The sequence below is a fragment of the Gobius niger genome (genome assembly GCF_951799975.1).
Source record: "Gobius niger genome assembly, chromosome: 13".
NCBI classification, from domain to species: Eukaryota; Metazoa; Chordata; class Actinopteri; order Gobiiformes; family Gobiidae; genus Gobius; species Gobius niger.
The window spans coordinates 26,575,910-26,593,485 of record NC_136864.1 but is presented as its reverse complement, the minus strand read 5'-3'; the positions used below and the strand labels follow the sequence as shown (position 1 = coordinate 26,593,485).

The window sequence follows — 17,576 nt, the reverse complement described above, 5'->3', positions numbered from 1 at the left end:
TGTATTTATGGGCTGTTGAACCACTTTGCTCCTCCCCATGTCTTTGTATCATTATTTAGTAGAAAACTATATTTATATTTCAGCATTTGTTAAAGTAGTTTTTGAATAATTAGAGAAAATTTTCATTTTTTCAAAATTGTTTTCCCCCTTAACTGTTTTCAAAAATGACCATATATGGGCGATTCCAGAGATGCCGTCTGTATCTATGTTCATATTGTGTAAAAGTAGCTTGTTGGGTAAAAAAGGTTGGAGACCCCTGAACTAAGACGTTTCAACAGTCATCCAACTCTATATCCAACTGGATGTTTCACTGTATTTGCAACTGTCTGTGTCTGTGTGCCTCCATTCAGTCGACACAACATGCAGCCCACAGTGGAAAACGTTTAGACACCCCTGTTTTAGTCCAATATTTCCATCAGTTTTACTTGAAAAAGGTTGTTGTGCTGTGATTTGGTTCAAACAGTGCTTCACCAGGCGAAATGTGTCCGATGGTTTACATTTATGTTGCATTATTCCAAAAATGCTTTGCTCAGGACCTGAATCCCACTGTTGGAGGCTTGCAATTGTCTGATGGGACAATATTCTATCTGGCGAGTTTAAGAATCGTTTCCTTGCCTTCAGACCTTGCACAGTGGTTTGCGGTATCGTATCCTAAAAGCACATCGCCCAACATAAAGTCCCCTCCCCACAGAAGCAGTCGGCCTGACATACTTGTGTTTTTGTCACTGCTTTTGTTCCGGCTTCTTCTTCCACCCTCCGCTGCGGCGTTAAAATGATAGATCCGTGCGTGTGAATGGGCGCTGTGGTTGGTCAATAAATTCAGTGATTCAGGGGGTGGACAGTTGCAGCCGTGTTACCGTTTGTTCACAGGCTTGTCGGAGGGACGGGCCCCGCCCCAGGGCCCTTTGTCTGCCTCGGGCCCTCAACAGGTTAGAAGTCAATGGAGGGCCTTGTGCGGAGGTGGCGGGGCACGGACGGACCGCCTCTCACACGGCGTTCACACAGGGGGAGGACCGGCCCTATCACTGGGACACTTGTTACTGTGGGGCCACACAGCGTCCCGGGTCGGCGCGTCCCCCAGGACCTGCCTCACTTTAAACAAGCTAAATGCCGAGGGCTGAGAGCCGCGCTGCCGAAACTCGATCCGCGCTCACAGGACGACAGTGGTACCGGATGAAAAGAGTGTATCATCCAATCTCACCTTACAGATTACACTGACAATAAAAACCAGGTCAGGCCTTATTCGGACCGCTATAGGCGCTTTAAATTAGACATAGAGGGGATGCATCTGCTTTTTGTTTGCGGAAAGGCATGAGAACGGGACGCTCTGCCAGCAGTGAAAGAAGACAGGACCTCAAGTGTCCCGACTTCTGCCATAACAAAAACACATTTGTCCGGCATCGACAGAACACGACACAATGCGCTGAAACACGTGAGGGAGATGTTAGTCATAACCATATTATTGTATAACGTGCGCGTCGCGTCTGCATGTCCAAAAAGGCTCATCTGGGCACAAAGGGGCCTGAGGCGGGGCTGTCTTTGTGGTAACAGATGGTGGAAATAGAGCGGTACAGCGATTAGATGACTCGATATAGTTATCAAAAGTAGCTGTCGTCGGTGCTTTGTTGTTCAAAGAGGACTAGACGGAGTTTAAACATTTAAAAATGATGTTTTTTTCCACCCCGCACTTGCTCCAGCAGTGTCCGAATGTGTAGGAATGACCTGTTCACCACAACTGCCTCTAAAATCCTGCACTCAAACTCAAAAGGTGGTTAATTCGGGTCCAAAGTGCCGTCATGCAGGAGCTTAATATAGAAACTGCAGTTACGCGCAAAACCTGAGGCGGCAGTGGCGAGTATAAAAATGTCAACTTCTATCTAGTCCCTTTAAAGTAGAACCTCTGGCCCTCAAGATGATTTTGAGAAACCTTATTACACAAATCAGAGAGTACTTGTAACACTATTAGAGTTAAATGGGAGAAATAAAGGTAGAAATACTGTCAATGCACCCAATGAGGTCATGTATTATGTACAACACTGGCATTTGAAAGAAGTGCACTGGAAAAAGAATAATCGTTTTAAGGAACAAATGACATGAATCTACTTGAATTAAGAGATTAAATCTAAGGTTTGAGTAGATTTGGTCCTTTGAGACGAGATAAAACCTCTAGTAGTAGTTATTCTCGTAATTCAGATAATTTTCTGTCATTTCACATGATTTCAAGTGGGTTTTATTCTTGCTCCATTGGCGCTATAGGATTTGTATCTCGGATTAGTTCAATCCGACTCAAATTCAACATAGAAGAAGAAGATGCACTCACTTTTCTCTGTTTTTCAAAATAGAAGAACTTTAATTCAAGCAATTTTAAGTCATTTATCTCATTTAAGATGGTCATTTTTCCAGTGTTGTGCGTTACTTTGGGCTAATAATCAGCGGCTTCGGCCCTTGGTCTGTTTACAATAAAGAAAAAAAACGTGCCATCCCCTGCTTTAAAGGTTGATATGGGATGGGTACCATTCGTTTTCATTTCAATACCACTACATTAACGATGTCTGCTTTCTGATACCGGTGCCTTAACAGAACTTTTTTAGATTCCCTTTCATCCATCCATCCATCCATTTTCTTCCACTTGTCCGTTGCCGGGTCGTGGGGGCAGTCGTCCGAGCTCATCACTCAGTCACACAGCACCAGTCCCTATGGCTCCTCCTGCAGATGGTGGGTCCACAGAAGGACGGCCTCATGGTTCTAGCCGGGCCTGTTGGTCTTTCGTAAGGGGCTTCTGATTGAATAAATCTAACCCTATTGCTCAGGATGTCCTAGAACAGAAGTAACACAGGCCGCAGCAGTGTCACCTGGAACTTCATGTTTTGAGCAGAATTTTCAGCAAAAAAAAGTAAGGACGTTATTACCTTCTGAGCTGCATGGACCAGATCCACATCATCACGCCGGTTTCTTTCAGCTAAACTTTTATAACCACCAGCTCTGTCATCTCTGATAATTACAAAAGTTTTAATAAGTTATAGCCTTGCTTCGCTTTGAGTAAACAGATGCATTTGCGCTGAAGCGGTTATTATCTGCTCACGCTCATGTTGCTGTTTTTAGTTTCACTGTGGGTCATATATTGACTTCTGGAGAGAAAAAGTACCGAAACTTTGGCACCGAAATAATTTTTACTGGAGCTTTTCAAGTAGGTACCATTTAACAGTACCCAGCCCTGATTGGCATATATTCAGCCTGGTGCTAAAAGATCGCTGCTGACGAAGCCTCCAGAAATGACAGTCGAAGCGTCTCCGAAAAAACTACCCAGTACGGATGGCGACTTTGGCTTTGTCAACGATAAGACATTCACGGACATTAACCGCGGCACGGTGGCGCAGCGGTTAGCGATCACGCCTCACAGCAAGAAGGTCCTGGGTTCGATTCCCACCTGGACGGGGCCTTTCTGTGTGGAGTTTGCATGTTCTCCCCGTGTCTGCGTAGGTTTCCTCCGGGTACTCCGGTTTCGCCTACCACTAGAAACATGTACAATAGATTCCCCTCTGGGGCCAGGACTATAAATAAAGGTCAATAAAAATAAAAAAATTCACATAAACAACAGCTCAGATATTTTACATTACGTTAGCCACATAGCATAATCGCCTAAGTCAGGGGTAGGCAACGTCAGGCCCTCAAAATGATTTTGAGAAACATTATCACACAAATTAGAGAGCACTTTTAAAAAATATTAGAAAAAAAGGTAGAAATACTGTCAATACACCCAGTTAGGTCATGTATTATGTACAACACTGGCATTTGAAGGAAGTGCACTGGAAAAAGAATAATCGTTTTAAGGAAGAAATGACATTTAACTTGAATTAAGAGATTAAATCTAAGGTTTGAGTAGATTTGTTCTTGTTTTTAGATGAGATAAAACCGCTAGTAGTCGTTATTCTCTTAATTCAGATAATTTTGTGCCATTTCAAGTGAAAAACAATTATTTGGCTGATTTCAAGTGGGTTTTATTCTTGTTCCATCGGCGCTATAGCATTTGTATCTTGGATTAGTTCAATCCGACTGAAATTCAACATAGAAGAACTTTTATTCAAGCCATTTTAAGTCATTTATCTCATTTAAGATGCTCATTTTTCCAGTGTCGTGCTTTACTTTGGGCTAATAATCATCGGCTTCGGCCCTTGGTCTATTTACAATAAAGAAAATCGGCCCTCCGCCAAGAAAACTTGCCTACCCCTGGCCTAAGTAATCAACACTGAAACATGATCTAGGCAATTATTCTATGTGGCTACTGATTTTTAAATCTCATTTATTATTTCCCTTTCCCCCGGAACGGGCTTTGTTTCGGTCTAACTTCCTGTTGGTCCGTAAAAAAGGATAAAGACTAGACTTCCGGCCCACATTTTAACATTGTAAGTGATTATCCAGCAGCTGATCCACGTAGCTCCATGTAGACTGTAAATAATGTTTTCTAAAATGTTATAAAGTTGCACCAAAAGGCAGTTAATCACTTTTGGATTGGTCGCTGATGAACTCCTACATCTCCTACATGATACAATAATGGCACAGTCCACTGAAGTTGCTGTCAAATGTTCTCAAGCTTTTGTCCGTCATATTGTAAACGCGCAGCTGATGAATACGTTTTGAGATGTGTTTCTTATCTAAAGCCTGGGAACAGCCAAAGTTGGTGCTAAAAAAAAAAAAAAAAAAAAAAAAGACATCGATGCCTGACAACAAGAGAAGGCTTTGGCGGACAGAGAAAGACACAGAGACGAGGCTGAAGAGGGACTTAGCGCCGCGGCTGAAGCCAAACTGTCATGAGAAGATGAGGGTCTCCATGACGACGCAGGAGCCACCCAGGAAGCATGTGAGCCGGGGGCCGCCGGATCACATGCGCTAACCAGGGATTATGTGCATAAGAGATGAGCGCTAAGCCCGGCAGGTGAGGGGGAGGGAGGGCCCCCGGGGGAACGAGCCCCCAGCGGCGCCCTGCCAAGACAGACACGGGGTCCGGGGGAAAAGAGCAGGCTGAGCTACCCCGAGTGAAGGGGACTCGGCTAGAGGTCCTCCAGAGCTGAAAGGGCAAACCCCCGGGCGCCTTTCACGACCATAAGTGGCCAAAACGCCGGTCTTGTGAGGCATCTTGAACTGCAGAATGGGGCATCTTCACATTCATAAATCCCAAGGCAAACACACTTGTGGATATATGGATAAACCGGATTGGGATCAGGGCCACTTGGCTTCGGCACGCCACTGTGTCGACCAAGTTTTTGGGTTAGAAAATGAACAAAATTAAGGCATTTATTCAAGAAATTACACTAAAAGAAAGAAAAAAGAAAGAAAGAAAAAATATTCTCACAAAGCACAATATATATTTTTTTAGAATGATTAAAATGTAATTGTTTTTGTATTTAGTTTGTCCTTCCCGAGAAGAAGTGCCACCACCCCAAGGAACGCCCGGTAACTTTCATTAAATGTGCTTGTCTATTCACTGTTCGAACTGTTCTTCTGTTTGATCACATCAGCAATATTTGGAACAAACGATCGACAGATACAGGGAAGCTCAGACTAGAGCCGCTGCTCCTCCACGTGCGCCAATGAAGGAGTGAGCGCCAGAGCTGGAGTCAGCGGTCACTGCAGGGTGAAGTGGTGCAGAGCTGCTCTGGGTCAGTCCTCGTTCTCAGTCAAAGGGACACAGTTATGGAGCTCGTTGCCAGTGGGGCTAAAGTCCCAAATGGACCCGAGACTTTTCTCCCAGAGGCTGAAGCTGTGGCTAAAGAACAAACAAAAGTGTGAGACTTGGGATGTGAAGTGGTCAGATATGTCTCTCTTCTTTCTTTTTATTGTTGTATTGTTTGATGCTTTTTACTGATTTTCCGTCTTTCGATTCTTTTATATACCTTGAAAAGCCTAACCAGGGACAGGGGCTGCAAATTATCATATGGCTAGACGCCTTAACATCGGCCACCTAGTTGGCAGTGTTTTCTTGTGCAGTGTTTTGTTGTGTTTTCGCAGACACAAGCAAAAAGTAACCTCGAATAAATGACATTTTCTTTCTACATTCTCTTTTCAAGAAATCTGTCCATGGGGCCAAACTTGCTTAACGGACAGATTTCTTGAAATTAGTCCCTTAAACACCTTTCGTGTAATTTTCTTTTTGGTATGCCTGCCAGACAATACGTTTGTGTAGACTAATACTCATCCTGAAGTTACCCATTGCAGTAAAGATTTCAATATCATCGATTGGACTGGGTTGCTTGGGAACGTTTCGCTTCCATCTTCAGAAACTCCTTCTCCTGCTCGTTCCATGGATGAACTTAGGTGTCTGCAAAAAGACTGGTCATCTCCACTTCTACTGATGCTCATGAAATGGCCTCCGAACAGAAAAGAAAGAAAATGCCTTCCCGAACTATGTCCCGTGCTTTTACCGAAACACTGCCCTGTCCCGTTGAACAGCTTTGCCCAGTCTGTCCTGCTGTCACCGCGTCCGTCTCCGTGCAGCTGGTTTCGGGCTGTTTTTGCAGTCGGGGATCAATGCCCCGTAACATCCATGGCTTTACGTGAATGCGTTTGAACCTGTCTGCGCACAAAGGAAGCCACATTCCCATGGTGCACCAGGAGTGGACGGTAGCGCCGCACATATTAAAATGCAAATACACTTCGATACTGTGACAATGCACTCGAATGCATATCATCTACATGCTAACTAGCGCTCTAAAGACTGGCCGCGCATGAATGTGGCCGCGCTGCCCTTTCAAGTTGGGGTTTTAAAAATTAAACGTGAGGCCTCGTCTCTGAGTTCCTTTGAGTTCGATGAGGGATCGGGCAATGACTGCTTGGGCCTATTCAAAGCGGAGCCACAGTTCAGTAAGGCTTAGGTTTTATTGCCTCAGCGCTGACGAATTAAATGTTTTAAAGGGGACCCGGGCGCACAGACAGATGGAAGCTTGTTTTGACTCTTGCCGTTCAAAAACACCTTTCTACGCTTTTGTGTGTGCCTTTAAAATGTGCATTTTATTCCCACAGGTGTCTCCAGCGTCGGTTTAGTTGACCTTCTATCTAAAAGAGTGAAGCAGAGGAACGTTTGACTGAAGTTCCTTGCCATATAGCAACAAAATGAAAGGGTGAGTAAAGGGTGTGAAGAGTGAAGTCTCAGCATCGAGAAAATGTCTATTCAAGAATCTTCTAAATTAGTAACATTGCTACAAAGCTGCCTCCATGTTGGGATAGAAAGGGAAAGGACCCTGCTAGTGCTAAATTCATTCTTCACTTTACTGCGCAGTAATCTTCACTTTACTGTGCGGATGCCAAATTACTCCTGGTATTATTACGCCTTACAATATAGTCCCCCCTTTTATCCGCTTAGAAAATCCACATTGTTTAATTTTGTGTAATTATACTTTGTAGTGGAACACTTCACGTAACCATATTTAAATAGGGAAAACGTGGAAGAGCTTCTATCTTGACCTGTTTTGGAGCTATAGAGGAGAGAGGAAGAGGCTAAATGCTAACGTCGTCTGCGCTGTGTTTACGTGACTGAAGGCACGGGTGAAGACCAGACAGGTCCTAAAGAACTCGTCAAAGCTAAGGTAAGAACATATCTCAGTATGTAAAAACGGTGGCCTATTCCTTTAACACACTGTAGTGTCTAAAGGCTGTACGGGAACTCTATCTCCAGTCTTTAAAGGTATATCTTAAAATCTCCATTTGTTTACCATGTCCATCCATCTGGGTCGCGAAGGCAGCTGTCTGAGCAGAAATGCCCAAACTTCCCTATCCACACATACCTCCTCCAGCTGTTCTGGGTGTTCCCGTGGCCCCCTCTCAATGGGACATGCCCGGAACACCTCTACAGGGAAGTGACCAGGAGGCATCTGAAATAGATCCCCGAACCACCTCAGCTGGCTTCGCTAAATCTGAAGGAGCAGCCCGGGTAACTGAGCTCCTCACCCGATCTCGAAGGCTGCGCCCAGCCACCCTGAAGCTCATTTTGACCGCTCGTATCTGCGATCTTGTCCTTGCGGTCATGGCCCAGATCTGAATGACCATTGGTTAGGGGAGGAACGTAGACTGACAGACTCAGCTCCCTCTTCAACCACAACAGTCCGATACATTTCCAATTAGCTTACCAACACAGAACTAAACCAGAACAGGGGAATTTTGTCAAGATTCTTGCAACTGGAGGCCAACTTTCACAGTCCCAACGCTAATGGGAAACTGTTGGCGGCATATCTGTGACCTGTTGAATGTAAATAGTTTCCAATGACTGATTGTGCTTGAATGGTTGTGTCAGTGTCTCCTGGCAGACATCCAGGACATAAACTGCTGCCCCCCTGAGCCCACCCTCCCTCCTGTGAACCTTACATGGATGGGCCTCCTCTGATGTGATCGATCTTCTATGGTTTGTGGAACCAACAGGTCTTATATAAAATGTCTTGATGTGTTGGGTATTTGTTCGGTGTATGTGGCGTGTCCGCAGCAGGCCGCCGCTGGGCTACAGTGCGGCCGGCGGTCGCCATGAGCCTAATCCGGATTCTCTCTTGATGGCCGTATAAACAGGCCTGAATGGACTATAGAGGCTTTCATCTCTCAAAGTTTAATCTTACACCTCTTTTACATCTCCACTAAATTCAACCATATTTTTTGATGGGTCATGTTTCCATGACAACGGGTGATTTCCCCCTCCGGCTCCACCGTTCCATTGATACTTGCGCCTCCCCCGACGCCTTGTGGTTTTTGTCCGAATAAAACAAAGCGCGCTGTGAAAGGGCTCTGAGGTAGGTAAATGTATTCAGTGACATCAGCCGGAGCAGTCCATTCGGCAGGATTCCTGTACCACTTGTTTCCAGCCTTGTCTGGGGGCCGGACACTCTGTTGGCCCCTTTGTGCCTGCTGTATTCCACACAGCTCCACAATTAAAGGAGGCCTTGTCTAAGGCTCCTGGAGCAGAAAGTGGCGTCCGGGAGGGGGGACAAAGGCCGGGCCGCGAGCCGCTCTGGAGCTGAGAGCGGCATGATCCTACTGTCTGTGCGCCCTCTGCTCGGCTCCACACACGCCGCTGAAAGAGCGCGTGATGGAGAGGGCCACTTCACTGCCGCCTGGAGGAGAGGCACACTTACCGAGAGAGCCCACTGTCACACACACCCTTTTATATCGTTACTATCACGTGTACATGGTGAAGGTTTATGGAGCTATTATTGCACATGATAAGCAGGTGTAAAATGATCACAATAATAATAAGAAGTGCATATTAAGTGCATATGACTATAAGATTAGACCCAGAACATAGTTAACGCACACTTTTATTACTACCAGAGGCGGGTAGTACTCAGTTACATTTACTCAAGAATGTACTTGAGAACATTTTTTAAGAAGTTCTACTTCTCGAGTACGTTTATCCTACGGTACTTTTTACTTCTACTTGTGTAAAATTATTATTCAGTATCTGTTTCTTACTTGAGTAAAACTAATAGTTACTTTTTCCACTGTGAGTACATATTTAAGAGGGTTAAAATGGAAAAACACGCACATCCAATCTAAATAGTGTGCAGGACCAAAGTTGACTATGAAGATGAAAAAGAGAAAAGTCCGCACAACTCAGTGGCTCCCAGAAAAAGTATTTATTTATTCGGGCCTACACCCTTCCTCTCTTTTTCATCTTTTTCATCTACATATTTAAGAGGCAAATGCTTCATTTTGATCGATAAAGTAGATGTAGTTCTTGTGCATCTTGTTCTTTAGAATTATTACATTTTCTGGATTTTCATGCCATTTTTTGATATCTCCATTTTCTTGGAAACATCAAAAATTCCACATGATTTTATGTTTTGTTTCACACAATTTACTCATCGAAAATAAATCTTTTTTTTTCTTTTTTTTTCCCCCGCTCAAACAGTTACTCAGTACTCACACTACTTAAAGGAACAGGCCACCGTTTTTTCCATACTGAGATATGTTCTTACCTGAGCTTAGACGAGTTAATACGTACCTGTCTGGTCTTTGTGGCCACTTCTAACTTCACCCTGTTTGGAGCCATAGGAACACATTGGGAGTTGTCAATGCTAAAAAACATCTTTGTTCTTTTTATGCAACTGAGGGCGTGCACAAGACCAGACAGGTACACATCAACTCGTCTAAGCTCAGGAAAGAACATATCTCAGTATGGAAAAACGGTGAACTATTCCTTTAAAGGGGCTAGATGCAAGTTGGACATTTTTATACTCACGACTGCCACCTCAGGGCTTAAGCGTAACTGCAGGTTCTATAATAAGCTCGTGCATGACGGCACTTCGGACCCGATAACTTTTTGAGTGACAGTTTTAGAGGCAGTTGTGCTGAACAGGTCTGAGCTCATTCATAATTTTAACATTTTCAAACTCCGTATAGTCCCTTTTAGTAACATTTTCTTCAAGTACTTTCTTTACTTTTACTTAAGTGATTGTTTTGGTCATTGCTTTTTACTTTACTTTCTTGAGAAAAATTATTTCAAAGTAAAGTTGCTCTTACTTGGCCACTACCCACCTCTGATTACTGTTGTCACAAATCATAGTTTCTCTTGGATTGACATTTTGCGATATTTATAATTGATCCTTTGGCGCAGGATGTAAGGCATATATGATTCATATTGATCACTGTAGGGAAATGTGCATTTGACCCGTCCTTCTATCCCGCTGGGACAACATAACGACATAAAGTAGTAGAATTTCCAAAAATCTTGTCCTGCAACCATATTGAGCCCATGGGCCGTGAGTTAGTTGCCTAAATGCAAGGATGGAGCTGGACGGGTGCCCTGGTGTGGCTCTTGGCCCCACACCAAGTGCAACCCACCCCGTGTCACTGAAAACCTATCTCACTGTTATTAATCCATCCATCCATTTTCTTCCACTTGTCCGTTGCCGGGTCAAATCACATGGCTCCAGCCCCCCATGGCTCCTCCTGCCGGTGGTGGGTCCACGGAAAGGACGGCCCCACGATTCTAACCGGGCCTGTCGGGGCTTCTGAACCGCTCTTGTTCTTACCCTCAGTTCTCAAATGGCCACCCCAAGTTAGGTAGTGCCTGCATGTAACCCACTGCAGACCAGATAAAAGTACTAAAGCAGGATCACACTTTTGACAACTGCCGCACTTGGACAGCGATGTCTCGGACAGGGGAAGATTGCGCGTTTTAAACGGTCTAATTCTCTGTTGTTTGTCCCTCCGCGGACTCTGAAGCCGCGGCGTTCCCACACTGATACTGATCTGAATTGTGCCATAAACCTCTGTCCACGCGGTCCGCTCAATAAAGGCTCGATTGTGGCGGCGCCGCGGAAAACACCACTGATGGCTCATAATTTATTGGAGCCGGGCCCCTCGGTCATCTGCCGAGGAAACAAGGAGCCACCGCTGTTTTGGATGTTCAATGGGAATCTAGATTGGAATCGAATGTTTTAGGTTTATCGTTGCCGTAATACGCCGTTTTACAAGGAACGAGCAAACAGTGGAGACTAACAAAACAAATACAGTTATATGACAAACCTGAGGCGCTCTTTGGTTATTTTTGGGCCGTGTGAGGCGATGCGCTGGAGCCTGACGGGGGGGGGGGGGGAGCCTGTGGTCAGTCTGACCTGCTTCTCTGGGTCACTTCCCTGCTCCGGACACACTCACTTAAACAGAGGCTGGTCTAATGCTCTGGGGCTTTAAGTCCATCAGCGGACACAGGACATCAACCTGGGCCACATGATGTCTACATTTCTCAAGTGTGCCTTCAAGAGACTGGGCTATTAGTCTGCTATTCTCAGTGAATAAGCTTTGGCCCAGAGCGGTATTTGTGAGGGCCACATTTGGGCTTTCAACAGTCGTTGGACGGGCCGGGCAATAGTGGATATATGATTTTTTCATTGGAATGGACGAGGAAACCACTGAATTTATCTATTTGTGGCATCCCAATGCAACATGGATGGGTGCCTCACACCATGAAGGTCCTGGACAGAGCCGTGGGAAGATATTTTAGTGAGGGGGCGCTGAGGGACACAATTCACCCCCAAAATACTTTTTCTGTGCATAAATCCTATTTATTAACCTCTTAACTCCCGCCTGAACCGAGAGCATTTTCTCCAGTTCAGCTTTACCCAAATCCTGTAGGCCAGTGTAACGCCTCATTTGAAAGACCTGCAAAACTAAATTGATGTTTTTCCTCACATCAGATTTTTTTGTATCACTTTTTTTTGTTGATCTCATTTTTGTCCAATTTTCGTGACTTTTTTGTCACTTTTTCGTCAAATTATTCGCATTTTTTTTGTCAAATTCTTATCACTTTTTCCTCCATTTTTTCCTCCATTTTTCGTCAATTTTTTCTCACTTTTTTGTCCATTTTTTGTCAATTTTTGTCATTTTTGGTAAAAAAATGTGTCACTTTTTCATCAATGTTTTCTAACTTTTTTCACATTTTCATCATTGTTTTCGTCTCAGTTTTGTCGCTATTTTCACACCTTTTTTTCCAGAAGCTTTTGGACTGGGGGTAAAGCTGGAGAAAATGTGCTCGGTTCAGGTGGGAGTTAAGGGGTTAATATTGCCTGCAGTTCACAAACTATCCACTAGGGTGTGCTGCAGCGCCCTCAGCACCCTGGGTTCCCACGGCCTTGGTCCTGGGTTCGATTCCCACCACGACAGGGCCTTTCTGTGTGGAGTTTGCATGCGCTCCCAGTGTCTACGTAGGTTTCCTCCAGGCGCTCCGGTTTCCCCTACCACTAAAAACATGTACAATCGGTTTCCCTCTGGGGCCAGGACTCCCCTGAAAAAGAGATCTCAGTGGGACTTTCATAAAGGGCAAATAAAAAAATGTGTTTATAGGCACATTTCACAGCGTGCAGGGTCACTTTCACTAAAATGTGAGAAAATTAGCCTCCGCAGTGTTTACCCCACCAAAGTTTAGAATCAATGTAGGCCTCTTGTTATTGGGCTATAGAGCTCCACAGTCCCACCCACTCCCGGTCACGTGTCGGGGTACAACACAAAAATCCCAAATCCGATATATATATAACATTGACTTTTCGAAAAAGTCTTTAGAGTTTAATGGCACGACGCCTGCTAATCAGCTATGTGCTAACTCACGGACAGTGTTATTTTGACTATGTCATCATATGCTAACTTCAAGGTTGTGAATCTTGTTTGTGCCAAAGCTTATTGGCTTGTTGCACAATGTGGCTACGCTAGTTCCTCTAACCTGAAGTTATGGGCGCTAGCACTTCCTGTTCGTATTAATTTCCATTAAAATTAGCTTAGACTTGTTCGAATCATGGTATTTCCTAAAGATTCTGTGGTGAACAGTGAGTTCCTGGTAGATGATCACTTCCTGCAGGTGAACGAGTTGCTGTACAGTGTAAATATTTCCGTAGAGGAGACGTCTATGTTTATAAGGATCAGTGAGTTTGTCTTGAAGCTAAAGGCTAACATTAATTTCATGTATTATACAATTTGAAATAGTGCCTTTTATTCATTTTTTTAATAGCATGTTAGCCTTTAGCTTCAAGACAAGCTCAATCCTTTATGATCACAGGTGTCTCCGATCTAGACAATATGATTATTATTCCAGGAAAGGAATACAGACAGGAAGTACTGGCGCTCACAACTTCAGGTCAGAGGAACTAGCATAGCCATACCGTGCAACAAGCCAATTCTGATTCGTATTCTTAAATAAGATAATAAACAGGTGGGAGGCCTTTTCTTGTTACAGTAACTCGCCTGCATATTTTCTCTTACTGTCAGCTAATAGCATATAGCTAATAATCGTACGCTAATGATTGAGATAATTTGTTTTCAGAAATCGTGCCTATTGAATCTTCAAACACATATGAATTCTGTGTCTGATCGTTTGTGCTGTAAAACTAAAAACATTTGTTTGCGCTGTTGTCGTTTTTGAGAGACGTGCGCGCGCGTGTCAATGGCGCTCATCAACACACACACAAACACACACACAAACACACACAAGTCCGCATAAACCCCTGGAGGTGCGCAGCCAATGGGAGCCTCGCGCCGCTCGAGCCCGCAGCCTCCAGGCAACTGTGCGCGCGCTCATTGGATACAGCGCGCGAGACCCGTGGAACGACGCACGAGCCGTTCGCGTGCGGCCCCCGTCGTCTATAAATAAAACGTGAGCGGCTGGACGCAGCTCACAGTCTGGCGCCAGGACGGAGGAGAAGAGCGGACTTTTGGATTCGACATCACTTTGACTTTTCTATTTTTTTGTTTTTGTTTTGAAGCGCGGCCCACGGAGAACATGCCCGCGGGGACTCTGGAGCAAACTACCCCGGACTCACTGGTCCTCACCCCGGCGCGGACTGACCACAAGCCCCAGGCTGCGTCCGAGAGCAGGAAGGTGCGTTCGAGATCCACATAGGATAACTTTATTTATTTAGCCTATTTTATTTATTTAGTTTTCAAAATTTATTTTTATTACAGTTTCTTGCGGAGGCCAGGGAAATGCGCTGACATAGTGCACAGATTTAAATATAGCCCTATAGGATTAAGCATGAAAAGAAATTTAGTAACTTTATATTTTTATTTTTCCCATCGAAAGTCAATGCACTTAAAGCAAGCGTCCATTTTCCAACAGGCCCGATAGTTTATTTTTTAATTCATGTGTGCATTTATTTTGTTATGTTAACTTACATTAACTTATATTATTAAATCATTTTATCTTTTCTTTTTTTAAAGGCCTTTTGATTTGTTGCAACTTATTTACTTATGGCTTATTATACATTTATTGCATTTATTGTTTTGACGCTCTTTAAATGGGCCTATGCTCGATACATATTCAACGCCTATAGCCTTATTCATATTATATTCATAGCCTTATTGAGCCTATTTGAAGAACTTTTTATTATTATTTTTTTTATCCTTAAAGCGCTGTGTTGCTTGCTTTATAGAAACAGATTTACAGTATAATAATCCACGTCTCATTCCGAACTTTTCTCCAGTCGTCCAAACCGATCATGGAGAAGAGGCGACGGGCCAGGATCAACGAGAGCCTGGGCCAGCTGAAGATGCTGATCCTGGAGGCGCTCAAGAAAGACGTAAGGCACTGATACCGTTCGATCATGTTTAATACACGTTAGTTATCGTTAATAACCTCGACTTTTGCCGCTCCCGCAGACGTCCAGACACTCCAAACTGGAGAAGGCCGACATTCTGGAGATGACAGTGAAGCACCTGAGGAACCTGCAGCGGCTCCGGCTCACAGGTCTGTCTTCACGCTGAATACAACTCAGAGAAGAAAGTTTATATTTGTGTGTGTTTGACCTTGTAGTGACCCAGTGGCTGTATGATTGGTCAGCACGGGGCCTTTACTTTCCTTCACGGTGCTCTCTGGGGCGCTCCAGGATCACTTATGTGGAAGGTTTTGATTCTGGAGCGTTGTAGAGACCACTGTGATGGAAAGCGGAGGCGCCGCGCTGACCACTCATACGGCCACAGGGTCACTACAAGGTCAAGGTCAGGTTTTTTTTTTTATGTATATGAAAAGTTGCATAATGCAGCTTTAACTGGATTGTTTTAAAAGTATCATACTGGATGGACAGATAATTGCTCAGCTAAATAATACTTTTTACTCTTGTTGCTATTTTTTTAAAGTCAACCATATGAAGCAAGGGTTAGGCAGCGTCTGGTTCAGGGGCAAAATCCGGTCCTCTAGAACTGTGTATCCCAACCAGGGGTACGGGGACCCTTTAGTGTACTCGAGCACTTAGTAGGGGGTACTTGGAATGATTTCAGATTAAAAGAGAAAGAGAAACTGAGCGAGTTTTTCAGTGAAAGGTTAGATTTTGACAGTATTTTACCTATACTCTGAACACAACACACTATTAAATACTGAATCATTTAGTTTAGTCGGTCACTTTGTAATAATTTTGGCAAAATCCTCATGGTAGGGGGTGCTCGGTGTGCATAAATGAACGACTCAAGGAGTATGTGAGACAAAAAAGGTTGGAAACCACTGCTATAGCACATAGGCTGTTTTACAGTGACAGTGTTGCCCTCACTTTGGGAACCCCTGCTCTAGAACCTCTGTTAATAATCAATATCAATGATCAAATACCTGTTGGCGAACTATAAAAATGTTGAAAAACGAGTGCGCTGTTTCTTACTCTTCTCTCTTATCCCGTCCAGCTGCCGTCCACGCTGACCCGGGGCTGCTGGGTAAATACCGCGCGGGCTTCAGCGAGTGCGTGGGGGAGGTCACCCGCTTCCTCTCCACGTGCGAAGGCGTCCACGGCGAGGTGCGCGCCCGCCTGTTGAACCACCTGGCCTCTTGCGTGTCCCAGATGAGCTGCGGCGCCCTCTACCCCGCCCCTACGTCCCCCACCCTGATGCTGGGCTGCAAGGCGGCCCTCGGCCCGGAGCTGGTGAGCCTGTACTCGGGCGTGCAGCTGCTGCCCAGGCCCGAGGGACACGTGGCGCTGCTGGTGCCCGGCGTGGCGCTCTCCCCCGCGGGCCCCCACAGCCTCCTGTCCCCCGCCGGGCCCGCGCTCACCGCAGACTCTGTGTGGAGGCCCTGGTAGCGGCGTCAGAAGGACTTTCTGCTCAGACTTTTGTACATGATGTAAATACGCTGATGATTTGGACATTTTTATTTGTTGATGTTTTGGATTGCTGGTGTTGTTGGGTGCAGCTCTCTCTGACACAGGACACAGAAAAAGCACTAAGTGAACACTTTTTAGCTATAGCACAGAGGTGACTCCGAGGGTAGAGCTAGCGCCCAACAAGAGGTTTCTATAAGCTGTGTTTATACGGCACATGTGTTTGGCTCATGCAGCCGACAGATTTTTGTAAAGCTCTTTTTGTGAGACTGAATAAAATGATTGGTTACCGAAAGAATTGTGTTTTTCCGACAATATTTTATCAAAAACAATCTGAAATCACCAATGATCAGAGTTGCCAGATGTATGAACTATGTGGGCAATAGACCTTTACCTCTGTATAATACATATATATATTCCAAATATAAAGTTAGTTCAATTCATAACCCTCTGCAGCGCTTCGCAGTCTCAGCCTCTGTATTCACGTGTGCATCAGGGGTCAGGGGCGGACTGGCCATATGTCCATTCTGGAAGAGCACAGAAGGGCCACTGGCTCTAGGGCCACCGGTACGGCCTCTCACTTTACCTTACCCTTACCCCCGGGCGAAATCGAGCTTTACCCAAATCTAAAAGCTTCAAAGAAAAGCATCCAAAAACAAAAATGTGCTGGATAAGCAACAAAAAAGTGACAAAAACACAACAAAATGTGACGAAAACGTGACGACAAAGCAATGAAAAAAGCCATGAAAAAACACAACAAAAACGCGCCAAAAAGCCACAAAAAAGTAATGAAAAAGCAACAAAAACATGACAAAAATGCAGCGACAACGTGACAAAAAGTGACAATGACTTTTCTAGATTTTATCTTTCAAATGAGACGCTACAGTGTTGCTCTCCAGTCAAGAAGCTTTTAGATTTGGGCAAAGCCGAACTGGAGAAAATGCTCTCGGTAAGAGGTTAACATGTGTATTTGTGGAAGTGTTACATTTACGCTAATTTGGGCCAGGCTGACCAGAGTCCAGGGCTATTTTTCAG

The 17,576-nt window shown here is 44.6% G+C and overlaps 1 protein-coding gene across 2 annotated transcripts; it reads left to right on the top strand.

The window, feature by feature from the left end:
• Positions 1 to 14,162: 14,162 nt before the first annotated feature.
• LOC306972539 (transcription factor HES-1-B-like) lies at positions 14,163 to 16,618 on the top strand. 2 transcript variants are annotated; one of them, XM_079569204.1, is made up of 4 exons: positions 14,163 to 14,344; positions 14,946 to 15,041; positions 15,121 to 15,208; positions 16,132 to 16,618. In XM_079569204.1, the coding sequence occupies exons 1-4, from the start codon at positions 14,246 to 14,248 to the stop codon at positions 16,521 to 16,523; spliced, it is 675 nt and encodes a 224-aa protein (XP_079425330.1). In that variant the 5' UTR covers positions 14,163 to 14,245; the 3' UTR covers positions 16,524 to 16,618. The 2 variants fall into 2 exon arrangements, with proteins under 2 accessions (XP_079425330.1, XP_079425329.1); XM_079569203.1 differs by having other exon boundaries at positions 14,901 to 15,041.
• The last annotated feature ends 958 nt before the right edge of the window (positions 16,619 to 17,576 follow it).